Raw genomic sequence first — 20,188 nt, 5'->3', positions numbered from 1 at the left:
GGGGCAGCTCACGCCGTGGAATCCTGATGGAGCCCCCTCGAGGGAGAGGAGAGGACACGTTAAAGTAAACCGCCGAAAGCTCGCGCCTTTGCACACGGCCCGCTACCGGGCTCTTTTCCCGCCTTTTCTTTTCCTTTGTACTGTATACTCCTACAGCCGTTTGAGGCGTTACACACGCATATACATAGAAGTATGCATATATATATATATCTGTCCTTCCACTTCGTTTTCTCAGCCTATAGCAGTCTCGCTCGTACAGGCTCGCTTACCCACAGTCTTAGCTCCCACATTCGCGTCAGTTGGTGCGTCTGAAGGGAGAGGGTAATACCTCTTAGATCTGCGCGCCTGACTCGCAGTTTCAGGCAGCAAAACGATGCAGTCAGCGCTGCTGTCGTTTTTACAAAATGCAAAAAACAAAAAAAAGGGGGGGGGAGCGCCTGCACTATTTGTGTGCAAGCGTGAATGCTGGTAATGGGGTGGTAGGAAGAATTGTGAAATGTATCTAATATTAGCCACTGTAGTTTACACGTGTGAGATGCAAAAAGTGTCTTGTGTGGGAAAGCGCTGTTTCATATGACCCTCAACTGTGTTACTGTATTTGATTTTTCCCCCCATTTCTTGCAACAGTAATTGGAATATAAAACTTTAAAGTTGAGTCTGATTTCATCAGCAAGATTCACAAGTCACATATAATTGCTGTAGAAGTATCTCATGGTTTATCACTGTCCATGTACATGTTGCTTCACAAACTAGATAACGTTAGGGAGACCAAAGAAGGGAGTGATGGAGACTGGTAAACTGAAAATATGGTATGGAGTTCTTTAAGAGACATTTAGGCTACAACATTATGTGGGGACCAAGAGGTTATATGCAAAAGGTTTGATGGAAAAGATGAATGGAAATTGATGGAAAAGATGGCTTTCACAGAGGTTTGAAGCACTTCCACCATAAAAGTCCAAAAGTTTCAGACTCACTATTTTCTGGTAGGATACAATACCTACTTGCAAATTCACATCACACAATTAGCATTGATTGGGAGGTCTTGCACAGCAAACCTACTTCCCACAAATATTTGTTTTTTGTCCTAAGGAAAATCATTGGAAAATGTACTAAAAAGTGTGGGATAACCCTTGATTTGACAATGTTCCAAGCTGATGGCACAAAATTAGGATGAATGCTCAACAAATAGGTTGTTTGGAAGCAGCCATATTTTTAAATTTTCAACTGTTTGGTTCAGATAGAGGTACTATGGGCAAATATTATTATGCCCAACTGTTTTCATATTTCTGTTCAACATTATCATTCACAAGGACTGCATTTTAAATTCTCATATACAGTGTAATAGTGCTGGATTGTTTGTTGCACAGAGGTGTATGTTGAATTCAATAGATCTACAATATTCTAATAGAGAATGATGAACACTATCAATTGATACAACTTGTCACAATAAAAAGTTTATAAGTATTACAAAAGGCTTGTTTTCCAAACACAAAGTAAATATTTACAAAAAGTAAATATAGCTATGTTGGCCTACAAGAAAATTTCCAAAATCCATATTAGGGAAACACCTTGATTAGCCCAATCAAAATATCACAAAATAGTGTGCATTACAAGCTTTTGAGTTCCCCAGAACTATTAATCATTTACACATTTAAACAATCTATGGCATTTTAAACTGTATTGGTTTTGTTTGTTATTACAGTATGCATTTTTGTGTTTTTATATTGTAAACTACGCTGTGATAGTTTTGGATCCCCAATTTTATTGGGGAGGGAGGAGGCAAGCCCCACGCTGCATAATCAGTCACATGATGAAGTGCAATCACACCTTTTGAATGGCAATGCCATTCAATTGGGGGGGGGGAGCTCAATTGGGGGGGCACAAAGTTGTATTGGTCCCTAGGAGTTGGCTCCTATGCTTCAGATGGTGGTATAGAAAATTTATAAATAATTACAATTATAAATAAACCAATAATAAATAAAGCGGAGTGGATGGGAGAAAAAAAGTTGGCTATGGAAATGATTGAGTCTGCATCTCATCAGTCTTCAGATGGAATGTGGGAGGAGTTAGGAAACATTAAAAGGAGGCTCCTTAAGCACAATGCAGCTTTCAGGTTGCACCAAGGGCTACAGGAAAGAAGGAACAAAGAATAAAGTCTTCAGGAGAATTTGAAAGCTTATATACTATTTTGTAATATTTTGGTTGGTGTTGGCCTAATAATGCACAAATGACAACGTTGGAATTATTTTTCTGTTATTTTCTGTTTAACTTGGGAAATCCAATAAATCAATAATTCTCCATTTTCAATATTGCAATACTAGTCTACTTGACAGGGCTACTGTAAGGATTAATAGCATGATAAATTATATTGTTCTGCAGAACATAGAAAGGGATTGAAAATAATGCAACATATTGAGTACATTTTATCATGAATTTAGTATTGCTAGTGCTATTTTGAGAGTTAAATTATTGTGTCTTTTAGACAGAAAATGGAACAGGAGAAATCTTTTAAATTGATTGTACCACCAATACTGAATAATACCCAAGTATCTGCAGTCAAACCACAGACAATCAAACGAGATGGACGATGTTTTCAGGTAAATAAAAACTCTTACTTTAAAATATATATAGCAAGTTTACAAAAGCTGACCAGTGTTTTAAAAATTAAAGATTACCTGTATTTCCATTTATCTACACTTAAACATTTTAACTCAAAATGCAACATTCCAGAGTTTTGAAATTTGAAACTAAAAACCAAAGGAAAATGCCATTCATATGAAAATTAAAAGTAGACACTCAACTCATTCTAGACAATGTTGGGCTACATGGACAAATAATCTGACACTATTATAATACGGCTTCCTGTGTTTATTCGTGTCTATGTGTTTATGATCCTATATCCTAGTATGTTCCACTTGCACTTATGGTTTGCCCCAGAGTCACTGGGGCCACTCAGTCAGATGGGTGGGGTACAAATAATAAAATTATTATTATTATTATTATTATTATTATTATTATTATTATTAATTCCTAGTTCCCCGTATGTTCTACTTCCTCATTAAAATATCTGAGTTGATCTTTGCCCACATCTACATAACCTACTCTTAGCCTTTTGGAGTGGAGTGCTTGAAGTTATGAAATTGCCCAGTATGAATATATTTTCTAAGACCGTAATACCCCTAAATTAGAATTAGTTTTAATGACAGCTTAACCTGATTTTATAACTTGGCAGTAAGTCCTATTGATTTTAGCATATTGCATTTCCAAGTAATCTGTTTATGATTGGAGATGAGCATGTCCATTAAAAGGTATTATTATTTCTATAATGTTTTATTTTTCCAGGATTTTAGCAAGGGAACTGAAGATGATTATAACTTGCCTTTTGGGATGAAAAGTATGTCAAAACATATAGAAGTCATAGGTAAGATTATAACATAAAAATAAATATTAAAGAAGATGGAATGGCAGACCTTGAAAAGTGAAGTAACCATTAGAACTAGAGCCAGTTTGTGCTGGAGTCATCGTTGAGAACTTCTGCAGTATTTAAAGCTGTGTTGTTTGTATTAAAATTGTACTTTGTTATATATGTCGTTCATTTGCTTTCTATTATTTTTTGGTAAGTCAGAATCCAATATATTCTGTATTCCATTTGTAGCCTATGATGTTTGTATGGACATACACTTATTAATAAGTGTCAGGGAACTGCCATCGGAGAGTCAGGTGGTGGAAGGGCTCAAGGAGGCTAGGAGACCCTCAGATGCTGAGGAAGGGACCAGCAGGGGGAGAGGGAGAGTTCCTGGAGAAACTCAGGCAGAGGGATGGCTCCAAGATGCTTCCAGTGAGAACAGCGGAGAGGGCTCAGGACCTCCGCTGGGGACGCCTACTGTGCGCAGGAAACTGTCACGCAGAGAATGCAGACGGAGAGTTTCCGTTAAGGAACTCTTATGTTGGCGTAAATTCCGGAAGCGCCCACTGACGGATTCTGCCAGCGATTGAGGTAGCCATGCACCCATGGCTCCGCGGACTGGGAGAGTTTAGAAACTGATTTGCAGAGCCTGGAGGGCTTAAACGCTTACGCACGAGTAGCCCCCCTAATCCCATAACAATAAGATTAACACATAGCAATTTAGGAATTAATACTGTTATTCAGTTGTATTGTTATTATAATGTTTGTAACTTATAATTAAGCATATTTATTGTTAAATAACCAGACATTAAATGTTGTATTTCCAGAACCTGTAAAACCTGTTCTTGAGCTAGAAATGGAGGTGAGTTAAATATACTGTTGCACGCCACCCATATCTCTGAGTGGTGCAAGATTCCAGGGGTTCCAGGTGCTCACCCAGGGTCAGAGTTTCCATTTTGAAATGAGACACAGCAGAGACTGTGGTGTCTTTAGGATATATGGTTTATTTACACATACTGTATATACAACCTAAGCCTATGATGGAGGGGTTCATAGTATCAACACCTTAAGAGGCTCTTGTTTCTCCCATAGCTGCAGCCTTGGATTCAAACAGAAATCAAACATTGTGTTCTGACCCTCTCTACAACTTGTTGCCTTTACCAGCCTGCAACATTATTTCCTCTAGGTTACATCATAGCTAACTCTGAACTCTGGCCTTTTGTCTTATAGCTGACTCTCAGTTGAGGGAGGGCCCCACCCATTTGCTTTCTGGCACAGAGCCCCCTCTGCTTAGCTTTTAAAATGACCTATTACCTTTCCTTTGTTCTCTTAATGGCCCATCTCTCAGGCGATCTCCTGACCACTGGAAGCTGGGTCCAGGGATTAAAAATCTGGCATTCAGTTTAACCCCCCAAGACTTGATTAAATTCTAACATCTTCCTTTAGGGGAGCCAGGCACACTCAAACTCATAACACTACATTTTATTAGCATTATCTGAATGGTTTGGATCACATTAGTTTCAGTTCTCAACTTTCCACCTATGTTCTTTCACCATGCTGACACCTAGTTTCTCAATTTAGAAATATACAGGCACTGTTGAAAGAAACTGATTTTATAGATCAATTTCAATCGGAGTTTAGGTCCAGTTCTGGCACAGAAACTGCCTTGGTTATCCTGTATGATGACTTCTGTTGGGTGAGAGAGACAGGGGAAATGTGTCCTTGTTAATTCTCATTGAACTTTCCATGGCTTTTGATACCATTGACTATGGTATCCTTCTGGAGTGGCTGTCCAGGTTAGGAGTGGGTGGTACTGCTTTGCAGTGATTCTGGTCCTACTTAGATGTACATTTCCAAAGGATGATGCTTGGGGAGTGCTTTTCAGTCCCTTGGAACCTCACGGTTAAATTTTATCCTCTATGTTATCTAAACATGCTAAAAACATTCCTGTTCACAGAGGCCTTTGCTGGTTCTTGATACCAACTAATTGTCATAACTTTTTAGTTCATTTTGTGGTAACTTGACTTATTTTTATCATTGTTGTATTTTTGTTGTTGTTTAGTCATTTAGTCGTGTCCGACTCTTCGTGACCCCATGGACCAAAGCACGCCAGGCACTCCTGTCTTCATTGTATTTTTAAGGGACTTTATTCTAAACTGACTTAAGACGTTTTCATAAAAGGCAGTATAGAAATGTTTTAAGTAAATAAAATTTCAGTCACTGTCACAATACTAAGTTGTATATTTCATACTGTCCTTGGTGCACACAAGGAACAGTTTTTTTTAATGGCTAATGTGGGTATCAAAATTTAAATGAAAAGGCATTTCATTAAAGACCTTTTAATTAAACATTATATAATAAATTATTAAACCTGCCTTTATAGAACATGGAGACAATGAATGAGCTTTATTCAAGGCTTTACAAAGAAGCTGAAAAGATCAAGAGATGGAAAGTCACTACAGAATATGAATTAAAGGAAAAGGAAAGAAAATTGCAAGAAAACAGAAAGATTATAGAAGCACTACGTAAAGCTATTCAAGAGTTACAGGTGAGTGTTTATAACATTTTGAAATATATAATTTTAAGATAAGAATAAAATGCTTTAAAAAAATTAGGGCACAGTCCATCCCAGCACGGGTGCAATGTCTGCACATGAAGGGATTGTCATAGCCTGCTACACTCTCCAGCCTCAAGCTGTTGCAGGGATCAGACTCTGTTGTCCTGCCCACTAGTCTGCTGTGGCTGCTGTGAGTGGCCGGGCTGTAAATGTGATTGTGGCTGCACCATTCTGCAAAGCCCTGCGGGTGGGGGTTAGGATTGTAAATGTTTGCTGACATTGTCCAGCCCTCCTCTCTTCTTCCCCAGTCCCTGTCATGAGTTGAGGGAGAGGTGTTGTACATGATTTTGCAGGAAGAAGAAGTGGAGTCTATTTGTACAGTATCATGTTGTATATATTATTGAGGATGACCTATTTGCTTACAGATTACTTCTTGCTTGGGTATTAAATAAAGATTGGTAAAATTAAAACATGTACTGTACAGATTACATATGTAAATCATGGGATCTTGCCGGAATTTTGTAACTTTCAAGCTTACTTTCATTTCAAGCTTTTAAAATGCACATATAGTTTGTGATGTAATAAATGCAATAATACCCAAGTCTAATAAATATGTATTTTGGGAAACTGACATTTCCCCCCTTTGATAGTGATAATTATTAGTTCATCCAGACAAAAGCATGTTTTTTATATCTTTGTTTTATAAATTTAGTTTGAAAATGAAAAACTAAGCTTAAAACTGGAAGATGTAATACATGAAAATAAAGATCTTCTAAAAGAGTAAGTAATGTTAGGATAATAATTTTGTAGTCATTTGTTTAATCTATAGTATGAGGCAATTACTAACTCCTTCTAATTACACTCATTGTCATGAGAGATCTGTAAGATAAACCTTTATCTTTTATAAAAGTAGAACTATTCCTATCTAGGACTCATGAGTTTTTCAGGTTGTTCTTCTGTCCTTGGTACCACACTGGCTCATAAAGTCACAAAAAGTAATCAAAACCTGCATGTTTTTGCGATACTTTGTTTGCTCTTTTTTTTAAAACTATTCTTCTGTGTCTTCTTTAGTGTGTTTTAAAAAACACCACTTTTCATAGCTGCATTTCTGTGTGCTCCTCCCTTCCTTATTTCTTCCCTTCCTGGTTGTTTTCAAGTGGAGAGGGCTTTTCTCCTTGGCAATCAGTGACTTTTGGCTTGAAACCTTGGGCAAGGTTTCTAAGAAGCTCAGTGTGCTGCAGTGCTAGAGATCATTGGAGTATTACAACTCCTCTTGTACTTTGTCCATAACAGTGGTGATGGGAGAGTGGCAGGCAACATGGCTGGTGTGACTTCAGTGGTCCTGCTGAATATGACCAATAATAGTTCCACAATGGCTTCTGCAGTTCCCCCATCCAACTTGACCATGGCAGCAGCCATTTCTCAGCACAGTTGTGAGGTGGACTGTGGCAAAACCAGCTGCTGTTGATCAGTGGAAAGCCTGATATATGGTGGAGCCTGTTCAACCACATACTGGCCAGACTCAATGGCTGTCTCCCTGCCACCTGACTGTATGTGACAGGTGTGCAGTGGAGGTGCTTCTGGAGGAAGAGGGGCCTGCTCAAATGCAAGTACAAAGAACTTCTGTTATGGCTTTCTGTTCTTCAAGTGAAGATTTTTATGAGTTTCAATCATCTCATGTAAATTAATTGCCTTTTGCTCTGTCAGACCCATCTATTACTGTGTTTCCTTTTGATCAGTTTGTCCCTTTGCCATAAGGGCAGCCTTTGCAACTGACAGATTCCATATTGCATCAAATTACAGAAGCCTTACTAGGAGATATTTCTTAGCACTTTATAAGTCTTAATGTGGTTTCTAGGCGGGACATGGGTGGCACTATGGTGTAAACCACTGAGCCTCTTGGGCTTGCTGATCAGAAGGTCAGCAGTTTGAATCTGTGCGACAGGGTGAGCTCCTGTTGCTCTGTCCCAGCTACTGCTAACCTAGCAGTTTGAAAGCACACCAGTGCAAGTAGATACCGTAAATAGGTCTTGCTGTGGCGGAAGGTAAATGGCAATTATGTGCGCTCTGGTTTCTGTCACAGTGTTCCGTTGCACCAGATGCGGTTCAGTCATGCTGGCCACATGACCTGGAAAGCTGTCTAGACAAATGCCAGCTCCCTTGGCCTGAAGCGAGATGAATGCCACATCAAATTCTCCTTTCTATATATTATATTTTTCCTTGCCCACCTCACGAGAAAAGAAGACTCCCTGGAAAAGACCCTGATGTTGGGAAAGATGGAGGGCACAAGGAGAAGGGGACAACAGAGAACGAGATGCTTGGATAGTGTTCTTGAAGCTACCAGCATGAGTTTGACCAAACTGCGGGAGGCAGTGGAAGACAGAAGTACCTGGCGTGCTCTGGTCCATGGGGTCACGAAGAGTCAGACAAGACTAACCGACTAAACAACAACAATTTTTCCTTGCCACTTTCCCTTGTTCAAGCAAAGTGCTGGCTTTATTTATAAAGACAGTGCTGCATATGCATTGAACTCAGTGTTATATAAATTACATGGAGACAGTGTTTTGTAGCACAATTTGAACCCTTGTCCTAGTTGCTAGGGCACCGCTGGTTTCTCCAGGCAAGCAACCCATCTGTAGCCTCATGACAGCTTGTGCATAAGGAAATGTTGTGGTTTCTTTGTAGCTGTTTGTCTGTTGGGTGTGTCTACTGGGTGACATCTTGGGTTTTTTTTTTTTTTTTACTATTTCCCCCCTCCCCTTATTTGCCTGGGTAATACAGATTTCACAGGATTTCAAATTTTCATTACTTATTTCTGTAAAGCATAATGGACACAAATAATACTAGGGATATAATGCTGATATAACTGTTTTTCTCCCCAGAAACAGTGCTACAAGACATTTGTGCAATTTGCTCAAAGAAAAGTGCATGCAATTGATGGAGAAGTCTAACAAATGTAAATATCTCTTTAAAAGTGTTTGCATTCCCCCCCCCCCCAAGATTCTCATAGACTGTTTATAACCTCCTTTCCCATGTTAGCCTTACACTGGGAACTGCTTTGCTAGTCAGTTCTGCAGGAAAAGCAACAGCTTATAGTCTTACAAACAGGAGTTCAAGGTGCTGTTTTTTAAACTCCAGATGTTCCTTTGCATCGTTAAAAACAAGTAGGAGAGCATTATTTTGTTGGGATGAACTGAAGAGCAATTCCATATGATGGGAGTACTAGAAAGGCATTCTGAGTTGTGACTCCTTAGTTGCAAAACATCTTGTCTCTAAAGACTCACTTGAGTTCAGGAATTTTAGTAGAATAACAGGTCATTGCTATTCTTATTACTTTATCTATGATTTTTTTTACATATTAAAATAAATATTTAATCTTTTATATTGTTAATTTTGTTTTAGATGAACATGAACAAGAGGAAACCAGACAGATGTATGTGGATCTTAATAATAACACGGAGGTAAAAAAGACACATATTTTATAGTAGCATTATATATACACACACAGCACCCTGGTGTCCTCTGTGATGGTGCACACGTGCTTTCAGTTCCTTTTTGCTCCAAACTCTTGCCTCTCATAGTTCATTTTCCTTAAATTAAATATAGAAAAAACACCTTTTAAAAAGGAGAGGTGTGAGCTGTGGTTAGCCCAGGATTCAGCTGATAGCATCCTTCAAGGATTTGGTCTTCGGTTTACAGATGTTATATTGCCTGAGATCCTACAAGTATCAGCACTGTTTTTTAATATTTATGTGCAGTTGCTGAGAGCAGTTTTCCATAGGTTTGGGATTACTTATTATCAATAAGGTAATGATGTGCAACTGTTTATTTCATTAACTCAGGGATGAATTAAATATTAGATAGTAGACAGATCTGGGAATCTTGGTCTCCACTAACCATTTAAAAGGTGGTTAGAGTGCATGATCTGTGAGAGGTGGCAAGTGGTGGTGGTGGGAAGAGCACTTAGCCCTTATTCTTCCCATCACTTGTTATTCCCTTCTCCTCCCTTACATTTTCCTCCAGCTAGGGTAGATGTGTGTTTGCTGTGTTTGGCAGAAAAGCAGATGGGGAGTGGGTTATTCCCTCCTCACTCATCTGTTGCCTCTCCCCTCACAAACCACATTATCCACCTACCTTTTTAAAGATGAGCCAGCAATGCTTTCAATTAGTAGGTACTCTTTAATGTCTTAAGAAAAAAGATTTATATCAAGGGATTGTTCTAACTGTTGAGTGAATAACTATTGGTGTCAGGGGCTCCATCGGGGTGGGGGGCTTTGACCCCCCCAATTTTCAAAGAGGGAGCTGGGCCCCCTCAAAATTCTGTGGCACCTGGATGTGTAGTGGCTACCACTGCTAACACAAGGCCCACCAGGCTGCTGTTGCAAGGCCTCCCAAGCCGCTGCTAATGCCATAAGAACTGCTGGGCTACTAACAGACCTGCTAGGACACCAAAACCAATGCGGAAGTGCAGCCGCAGAGGTTTGCGGTGGCTCCTCCTGCTGCTGCTGCAGAGGGGAAGCAGCTCCTGGGCCATGGCAGCAGCAGCAGCAGCAGCAGCAGCAGCAGCAGCAGCAGCAGCAGGAGCTGCTAGCGCTGCTGGCCATGGAAAACAAGCTGCTGTGGAACGCCTGGACATGACATCATGATGTCACATGCAGTGCCAACCCCCCTCCCCCATTTCCTACCCAATTGGTGTGAATTTTAAATATTTAAAAAATAAATTCAGCTTATATTCCCTGGCATTATAGGAAGTTTGTTGTTACTAATTGTTTATTTACATCTGTTAGAGAATGATACATGCCTTTGAGGAACTTCGTGTACAAGCAGAAAACTCCAGATTGGAAATGGTTTTTAAATGTGAGAATCTTTTTTAAATTTATGGCATTTGTGTAATTATTTGAGAGAAGAAGTGGTTACTGGTGGGAGAAGCCTGGGATGAGGGTAGAGCTTGGATGAAATCAGTAGTAGCTAGTACGGCAGCACGGGTGGGACACAGTTGCTGTCCTTGCTTCCAAACATGGATTGCAGGTGCTTATTGAGAGAGAGAGGAGATGCAAGGTACAGGGAGCTTGGCACACAACAACAGTGTCACACACTGTACCAAACTCCCTGCACCTCACCCCTCACCCTTCCCTCAGTAAACGCCAGTGATCCACTGTTTTGGGAAGTCTGGAGAGCAGTGGTGCCCTACATGCAACTCCTCACAGGCTGGTTGAAGCTTAGTGGTACAGTAACTTCTCTGCATACAGAAGATCCCAGGTTTGATCCTTGGCATTTCCTGGTAGGGCTGGGAAATACTTCTGTCTGAATCCCTGAAGAGCTGCTGCCAGGCACTGTAGAGAAAACTGAACTAGATGAACCTAAAGTGTTGAATACCAGAGCCTTTTCACAGGTCCAAAACCAGGCCATGTCACATTACATTGAGATCCATTGTTATACAGTAGAAAAAAGCTATTTAAAGATTGTGGAATTACACCAATACGTGGTGATGGCCACTGATTTAGCTTTAAAATGGAATTTGATATATTTATCACTGCTTACTAGTCATGATTGCTAGTGACTAGTTAAATGCTTCCTCTAAGAGGCAGAGTATCTCTGTATGCCAAATACTAGGGAACAATACATTTTGCTTATGGACTTCTCATAGGCACCTGGTTGTATACTGTGGGAAACAGGATGCTAGGCTAGACAGGGCTTTGATCTGGTGTTGCAGGAATCTTATGTTCAAAAGGGTTGAGAAAATGATATAAATGAAAATTTTACCTGTTTTCTTATTTGATCCTATACAACTGCCATGTTTGTAAATCACCTTAAATAATTGAATGAGAGAGTATTTTAAATAAGTTTTAAAGAATCATTTTAAGACTTCCAATTATGATTCCCATTTAGCTTTCTATTTATTATAAAAACACAAGAAGCAAACTCAGTGGAAATGCCTGTGTTTCATACCTAGGTGCTGATGATAATAGAATTTTCTGTAACATGAAATTCATAGTGGGGAGCATTATGCATGCCAAAACCATGTGCTGTGTCAGGAATTATTCCTTCCTGCCATGTTGTTTTGGAATGCAGGTACACCAGACACCCAAGTTTTCCTGTTCTTGTCAGCTACAGTGTTCAAGAACTCTTCAGTCAAAGGAATTAGAAAAGGGTAGCTGTCAAGTTGCTCAACTTTTTGTCTTTTGAGTTTATTGAATGTGCCTTCTTCTATGTTTTTATTTCTGAACTGGACTGGTGTTTTTTCCCCCTTTTTCCTGTTCATTTATAGCCAGAACAATCCTAATCCCCGGAATTAGGAAGTGTTATTCCATCTACCTTTGCTAAACTTTACCAGACTCTGCAAATGCAGACCTCAAAGTGGGCTGTTTCTGGGGTGGGGAGTCAGCAGGCCTGAGCTGAGCATGATGTGCACAAGCCAGAATTATCTGCAGCAATCTTGCACTTACATACTCACGCTATTTATGTACCCCCATCTCCTACCCTGCATCATCTGAAACAACAAACTGTGGTTAACATTAATTATGGTTTGTTTAAAACAAAGCAAGCCAAGGAGAGCGCACCAGCTAGATTCATGCTGCAACTCATTCTGGGTCATGCACATGGTGCTAAACTATAATTTAGCATACGGGTGAGAAACCTCAAGCATTGTAGCCAAATGTTCACATCTCTCTATCTGGCCCTTGGTTGATCCACATCCCTCCTGAAACACACCCACTCTCCCACTGATCCTGCTTTATACCCTCCTTGAGTGTTTTGAGCCTAGCTGACCTCTGATAATGCCTCTTGATTAGAAGATAGAGAGGGGTGAGTGAATCTGTGTAGAAATAGCCTACTGTACAAAACAAAAAATAAAATAAAATTCATTTGTTGATCCATCCACTTTTGCTTCTGGCCCATCAGCCACTGGTATGTGATTCCTGAAAAGTTGCCATGAGTGAATGTAGTTTTGAGGCTGAAACAGGTTCTCCATAATTGGTTTAGCAGGATGTGTGTGAACATACACATTGACATATGAATGAGTGATATATATAAATGTGTGAATCATCTTCCTCTTTTAGTATTTTTATTATCATGTAGTTACTAAAAATATCCATGATTATTTTTTTTTTGGAAGTAAAAGAAGAAGCAGAAAAAATAGAACAACTTGAAAAAGTCCACAAAAGAGAGATGCATGCAATGGAAAAACAGGTTTGTTTTATTGTTACTGAGATTAATAACATTATGTTAGTTATTAACAAGACCCCATATGAACCAACCAGGACTCTGCATTCATAATCCAAGGCCCTTTTTCATGTGCCTCCTCAAAGGGAGGGTGTCAGCACAAGAAAGGGTCTTCTTAGTGGTGGCTTCCCACTTACTGAATGCTTACTGAATGATGGCCTGGTGCCATCATTATCTACCTTTAGGTGCCAGGCCAGAACATTTCTTATTTTGCTAGGCTATTGGCTTTTAATTAGCTGTGGCCTCAGACAGTTGGTGGGATGTCTTAATTCTGCCTTTTTATAAGTATGAATGTGTTTGTTAGTCACATGAGTTACTTTTTGTAAAAAATGTAACTAATAAGTAAAAATAAAAAGTGGAACATGCAGCAGAATATTGCAGTTTCACATCTGGTGCAGTTTTATACCTGGTTTTACATCTCTCTCTCCCCACCTCCCTGCCACAACAGTTATTCAGCATTCCTCAGTCTTCATTGAGCTACAGTGGTACCTCAGGTTAAGAACTTAATTCATTCCGGAGGTCTTTTCTTAACCTGAAGCAAAACTTTAGCTAATGAGGCCTCCTGCTGCTGCTGCTGCGCCGCTGCTGCACGATTTCTGTTCTCATCCTGAAGCAAAGTTCTTAACCTGAGGTAATATTTCTGGGTTAGCGGAATCTGTAACCTAAAGCATATGTAACCTGAAGTGTATGTAACCCGAGGTACCACTGTATTTGGGGGTTCTTCTACTCTAACACTGTGACCATGCCACATTATTGAATATGTACATACTCACTTACTCACTCACTCACTCACTGACTCACTCACTCACTCAGAGGCATATAGCTCAACCTCCTCAGCTGATCCATGTAGATCAACTGATGGTGGGGGTTATATTGCCCTCCTCCATCAAATGATCAGTCTGAGAACCAGGAATGGCCAACTTGTATCTGCTTCAGGGTGCTGGACTTCACCCACCTCAGCGCTGTCTACTTTATATTTTCCTCTTTTTGTCAGTCGGTGGGGTCTTGGGAGCCAGATTAGATCTCTGAATGGGGTGTTAGCCATCACTGGTTTAAACTAACCACAGATCCCAGTTCAGATGACACAACACTGTGGTTAATTATTGATAAAGGCATGTAAAATTTTGCATGGTGGAAAAAGTGCATAGAGAGACATTTTTCTACAACTCTCATAACATTAGAATCTGGAGTCATTCAATGAATGTTAGAAGATTCAGAACAGCAAAAGGATGCACTTCTTCACATAGTACATAGTTAAACTATGGAATGCACTGGCATAAGATTTAATAATGACCACCAGCTTGGATGACTTTATAAAAGGATTAGACCAATGCATGGAGGAAAAGGCTATCAGTGATTGTTAGTCATGGTGGCTGTGTAATGCCTTGAATCTGAACTGCAGCTAATTTTAACTATGGTTAGTTGCAACAAACTGATTTCAGACTATAATTTATGAGACTAGCTTGCTTCACGTAATCACGATTAACATTAAACACAGCTTAAGAGTTTGAAATAAATGCTAAATTGTGATTAATCTAAAACAGAAGTGGAAGCTTCTGATCTCTTCATGGCTGCGCAGGAGGAGGAGCATGCAAGCCCAATATGAAATTCATAATTCTAAACCATGGTTTAGCCTATTGTCTGAATGCAGCAATGTAAGATTATGTTGTAGAATGATCTTTCTCATATCTCCTGTAACTGATAATGGTTTCTATATCTAAAAAGGCAAATATTAAACCATGTGCATAACACAGAAATGGGAAGCTGAAATGGCAAGCATGGCTATTTATGTGCATAAATTATTCTTTTTATTAGGTGTCAGATTTGGCAGTGCAAAATGGTGAAAAAGATAATAAAATGAAACACATAAACCTACAGTTACAAGAATCAAGAGAGTTCATTGCTGAGTTAAAAGAAATCAAAAGTAAGCATTTTTATGATTTTATTCCAAATAGCCTTATTAGAAGTAGTGGTACAGCATACTGAACCAACTGGTTGCCCTCAGATTTTTTTTTTTTTAAAGATTTTATTTATAAACACTATTAACAATTGCAAATGTTGTAAACTGATGATTATACAAATAACTACCATCTTTGATATACCAGTGGTATTGATATGGAGATTGTTTAAGCTACCCAAATTTCTCTCATTGATGCAGACAGACAAATTTGTGCATTGGGACCTGTAGTATTTGCAAATGAAATGAAATGGCTATTGTCCACATGTTCTTACCAGAGTATGATTTGCAAGTTCTTTAAATTTTTCCATTTTTGTGTCCTTGAAATAATAGCTGCAGCTAGCATCCATGTTACTAAATCCTTCAGTTATTTATTATTTATTTAATTTCATAAAATGTATATACCACTTGATTGGAGAAAACCTCAAAGTAGTTTACAAAAAGTTATAAAGTACCCACATGTCCATCCCAAAATTCAACAAAGCAAGTTCAGGAGACATATTAGTTTTACAGATTTTAGACATTTATTTATGGATAAAACTTAGAGATCCTTGGGTTTCCCACCAGAAATGGTAGAAGGTACCTTTACCACCACCTCCATGGCAACAATTTGTTGAGATGTCATTTGGTAAAACCTCACTGGCATGCACTGCCACCTATGGGTGACTTTTAATGTACACTCCCTTACATATGCTCACACTGACCTATATGTACTGTACAGTCTAAATCAGAGCAGTCCAACCTCATAGACCAAGTGGGCTGCAAAAGACTTTGGCACAGAACCCACAGGCCACACACTGAATTAAATTTCCATATCACTAAGTACAGTTTTTGCAATATTGTTAATACTATTTAATAAATACAATGAATATATTCAAATTAATAGCTTTATTTTTTATTAAACAAATCTAATACACAAAGTCAGGGTGAGTCCCTGACAGATAGATAGACACAAAGCATGGATATGCCGAAGGATCTGTGATTTGAGTGTGTGTGCGTGTGACCCCTGAAATCCTGCCCAGGGAAGATCCGAGCACATGGAATGCGAGTCAAAGCGATTTCAAACAGGAGCTGAGTTTGCTCTTCCTGCCAGGCAGGTTTTTTCACACAACTGAGATCTACCCACTGTGATTGCCCCAAACCTCAGAAATGTCTGAAAATGTGTTGTCTTTTACTTTTAAATTTAGAACAACATGATGAAGCGTTAAAAAAAGCACAGACCAAACAAAATGACTTATTGACTGAACTGGAAGAAACTAAATGTTCTTTGCAAAAGGCAGAGGTATGGACTTGCAATATTTTTTGTACAATAATACAGAACAGAAGTGAAAATTTTCTGAATTGTATTTTAATTTCAATATATTCTTTATTCTGTTTAGAATACTTGTAAGGGTTTAGAAACTGAGTTGCAAACTGCAGTAAAAACATTAATTCAAGTAACTGAACAAAAGGAAGAAACAATAGAAGAATTTAAAGAATTTAAAAGAACAAGTGCATCAGTTATTGATGATCTCCAGGCCAAAGTTTCCAGTTTAAAGGAACTGCTAGAAAAAGAAGAAATGAGGTAAAAATGACCTTACATGCATACATAAGAAAGAATAGCACTATTGGTGATAACAGGGTTTCACAGAATGACAAGAACATTGAGAATCTGTCACTTAATTACAAGCTTTGCCCAAGTCTTAGGCATTTCAATCAGTAAATATATGTCTCTTAACAGTTATACAAATATGTTTCTCTCCCAAGTTCATTGCTATATGATTTGCTGATTTAATCAATTTTTTATTTCTTATTAAATCATACGCTGAATGTTTTCAATGAATTTAATAGACAGAAAGAACTCAGGGATGATTCAGATATATTGGTTTTGGAACTTCAAAAGAAATCAGCTGAATTAGGTATGTTGAGAAAATGGAGGTACTGTGTTTTTTAAAAAACTAATTATTATTATTAGCAATGATAGTTCTATTATATGAATATTAATAAGTCCTGTGTTCAGTATGGTAATTCAGTAGTGCAGTAGTTATTGTTTCCTTTGTTAGGCAAGAAAGAAGGAGCCAGTTGTTTAGAACCAACAATGTTGGTTCTCAAATTGTTTTCTGCTAATCCTTCTCTTTCCCTTAGGTAGGAAGTTTTAATATTCTCTCTTTTCAATACACAGTGATTTCTTTCCAGGGAAACTGAGTAATTCTGTCTTTCATTCTTGAGTATCAGTGGCTCTGTGTTGGGACCAAACATGATGCTAAATGTAGCATTGGTAACCACATTGGTTGGGGTCGGGGGGAGTAAATAGATGGTTCTGGGGAACTGATTTTTGTCTTGATTTCAGCATGCAGGAAGGGGAAGTTTAATTCTTTCCTCCCCCACCATGCCCCATTGAAAAATCCACTCACACACTTGCTATTAGCTCTAGGAGGGAAGTCTTTGTTAGAGAATTTTATCTGCTAGGACTAGAAGCAGGAGGGAGACAGTTTCATTTGGGGCATGATGGAAAAGACAGGGCACAGAATCACAGACCTGTAGAGTTGGAAGGGACCACAAGTGTCTTTTAGTCCAACCCCCTGCGATGCAGGAATCTTTCACCCAATGTGGGGCTAGAACCCATGACCCTGAGATTAAGAGTCTCATGCTGTAACAACATCTCAGCACATTGTGTTCCTGATGAAAATAGGCCCTCAGAAGGGCCTAATACAGCTGAACTTCAGGCTTGGATAGTCTGAGGCACAAACAAAATTGATGGAGTGCAGAATGAGGCCCTCACATTTGGCGTCTATACCCTCTTTGTGCAGATTGATATCATCTTTATTTTGCAGGTAGATTTAGGTTCATGTTAGCAGATATGTATCAAAGTAAATATCAGGTGTTTGGTTTGTTTTTGTTTTTAAATCCAACTGTATAATGTCAGTCTGTAAACTTGATTTGGAGCCACTTTTGTCCCTGCAGATCCTGACTCATTGGTGCTTGTACTTTTATTTTTGGGTGTACATGCAAAACATTTTAAACATACAAAGGGTGCTCTTAAAGGGTCTGCTCCACCTATCATTGGATATTGCTGAATACTTACTATTTTATTTATATAAAAGCATTTCTAAACTACTTAATACTTAAAATGTGTGATGCATTTACAAAAATACAATATAAAAACAATAAAACAGTATAATAAAAAAACACAGTAAAACAGTATCAGGCACAGGTCAAGAAGGCACATGATCAAGAATATAGTTGACAGTACTCTTTCCACAGCATCTGTTGTATTAACAAACTGATCCCACAACACATTTGAGATAACTTCAATAACTTGCTGAGTTGAACTTAAAAGCAAATAATATATGCTACTTCTTAACAAAGAATTCATTATTTTGTATTATTTGCATTTATATTTGTTGCAGAAGCAATGGTCAAACTGAAAAATGATAAAGAAAAACAACTTGAAGAAATGGAAATAGCCTTGGTAAGGGACCTCTTATTTACACCACTTCACCATTTAGTTGTATTAAAAGTTCCATTTCCTTCATTATACTGTGGATTAATTCTTCAAACCTCTACCAATTTATTTTAATTACCAAAATACCCAAGAACTATTCATACACATAGTAAAGCATACTTGTCCTATGTTCAATTCTGCATTGGATTGTGATCCAAGTATATATTGCCTACAATTTTATAATCTAAGGCCATTATCCAAGTTCACAATCATCATTGTCTTCTTTGTTTTAAACATAATTGGTATTTAAAATATATTATTACTATATGGTTTTAAAATATCTGTATTATTTAGGAAAGTTCAATCAAAGTTCAAAAAGATTTGAAGAACCAGTTGGAGTATGCACAGTCAGAAAAAAATCAATTAATAAAGGAAAAGGAATCTAGAATTGCTGATGACTCTACTATTCAGGTTAGTTTGTTTAATTTTCTTTGTTGTTGTTTGGTGCAGCAAACCCGCTTAACAAAAAATCAGACAAAAGGAAAGTGATGGGAAATGCATGAGAAAGTGTGGGATAATGATCAATTGATGGGGAGACATATAACCTCAGTTATGACTGAAGTTGCTAGATCATGTGACCACTTTGAAAGGGGCTTGGAAAGGGGCTTGGAATAGTCTCTTCATGCCCTGCCATATCCTGGAATGCCCCCTTTTGTGGAATTACACCACAACTGAGCTGTGGTGAAGAACTTATGCTGGTGTATCTCTGGCTCAGCCAGGGTAAGGGACTTATGCTGACATAACTTAGCTGAACCAAGAAAGCTCCAGACCCGCTGAATTCAAACTCTTTCATCCTGGTATGTTTGGGATTTGGATTGCACTGTTTCGCTGGATCATGCTCTGAGCATAAAACTCATACAGAGCACCATGGAGCTTGCAGAGCCCTTTTGCCTGTTCTTAGCATGTGCACACATGGTAGTGGCCAAGGCAACCCAGAGAGTGGGAGATCTGTGTGCTCAATCTAACTCGCTGTCAAGTTACTTGAGCTCCAAACTACTAGTATCTTGACCATGTATAGAGGGAGAAATGAATGGAGATGTGGGGCGCATGAACTAGTGCTACTCAAGGATTTCATTCCATCCACATTTTAAGCAGGTATCCTTCAGTTTTCACACTTTTTTAAACTGCCCTGTCTGCTGTGGGAAAACTTCAACTAATATAACACAACTTGTTTCATTGAAGTTGTTGGACACAGTAGGTGTAAAGTGCAAATTCTTTCATACTTTTTATCTGCAGAAGAAAATGCATGACTTGGAAATGGAGTTATCTAGAGCATTTGAAAATAAACAAAATTGCTTAGCGCAGCTTACAGCAGTGACAGCAGAGCTCGAAAATGAAAAGTATGTTCTTATTATACATAAAAACTAGCAAAATGTTGCTTATGAAAGGCTATTTCATTTCATGTTTTGTTTTTAGTGAACTATGACATGTAAAACCCTAACAAAAATTGTTTTATTTTTATTATTACTGTTTATTATTTCAGTTTGTCACATAATAAAAAAATTCTCTTGGCAACTGGCACAGTTTTTAAAAAACCATCACATTTGACCATGTAAAATCAAA

The 20,188-nt window shown here is 38.5% G+C and overlaps 1 protein-coding gene across 4 annotated transcripts in view; it reads left to right on the top strand.

Annotated features, from left to right (window-relative positions):
• Positions 1 to 280: 280 nt before the first annotated feature.
• SYCP1 (synaptonemal complex protein 1) overlaps positions 281 to 20,188 on the top strand; it is a 40,191-nt gene continuing 20,283 nt past the window's right edge. Inside the window, exons 1-17 of one of the 4 annotated variants that reach the window (XM_081913895.1) lie at positions 281 to 302; positions 2,483 to 2,597; positions 3,343 to 3,421; positions 4,234 to 4,268; positions 5,790 to 5,954; positions 6,676 to 6,743; positions 8,846 to 8,919; positions 9,366 to 9,424; positions 10,751 to 10,820; positions 13,078 to 13,151; positions 15,000 to 15,108; positions 16,329 to 16,423; positions 16,521 to 16,705; positions 16,972 to 17,039; positions 18,531 to 18,592; positions 18,920 to 19,036; positions 19,862 to 19,965. In XM_081913895.1, the coding sequence (XP_081770021.1) occupies positions 2,490 to 2,597; positions 3,343 to 3,421; positions 4,234 to 4,268; positions 5,790 to 5,954; positions 6,676 to 6,743; positions 8,846 to 8,919; positions 9,366 to 9,424; positions 10,751 to 10,820; positions 13,078 to 13,151; positions 15,000 to 15,108; positions 16,329 to 16,423; positions 16,521 to 16,705; positions 16,972 to 17,039; positions 18,531 to 18,592; positions 18,920 to 19,036; positions 19,862 to 19,965 (1,472 nt within the window). In that variant the 5' untranslated portion in view covers positions 281 to 302; positions 2,483 to 2,489. Of the gene's footprint in view, positions 303 to 334; positions 480 to 2,482; positions 2,598 to 3,342; positions 3,422 to 4,233; positions 4,269 to 5,789; positions 5,955 to 6,675; positions 6,744 to 8,845; positions 8,920 to 9,365; positions 9,425 to 10,750; positions 10,821 to 13,077; positions 13,152 to 14,999; positions 15,109 to 16,328; positions 16,424 to 16,520; positions 16,706 to 16,971; positions 17,040 to 18,530; positions 18,593 to 18,919; positions 19,037 to 19,861; positions 19,966 to 20,188 lie in introns of those variants that run through there. The other 3 variants (XM_081913894.1, XM_081913893.1, XM_081913892.1) reach the window with 3 other exon arrangements.

Source organism: Podarcis melisellensis, assembly GCF_964234715.1.
Source record: "Podarcis melisellensis genome assembly, chromosome: 6".
NCBI lineage: Eukaryota > Metazoa > Chordata > Lepidosauria > Squamata > Lacertidae > Podarcis > Podarcis melisellensis.
Note: the sequence above shows the minus strand (reverse complement) of the source record. Positions and strands in the feature narration are given on the sequence as shown.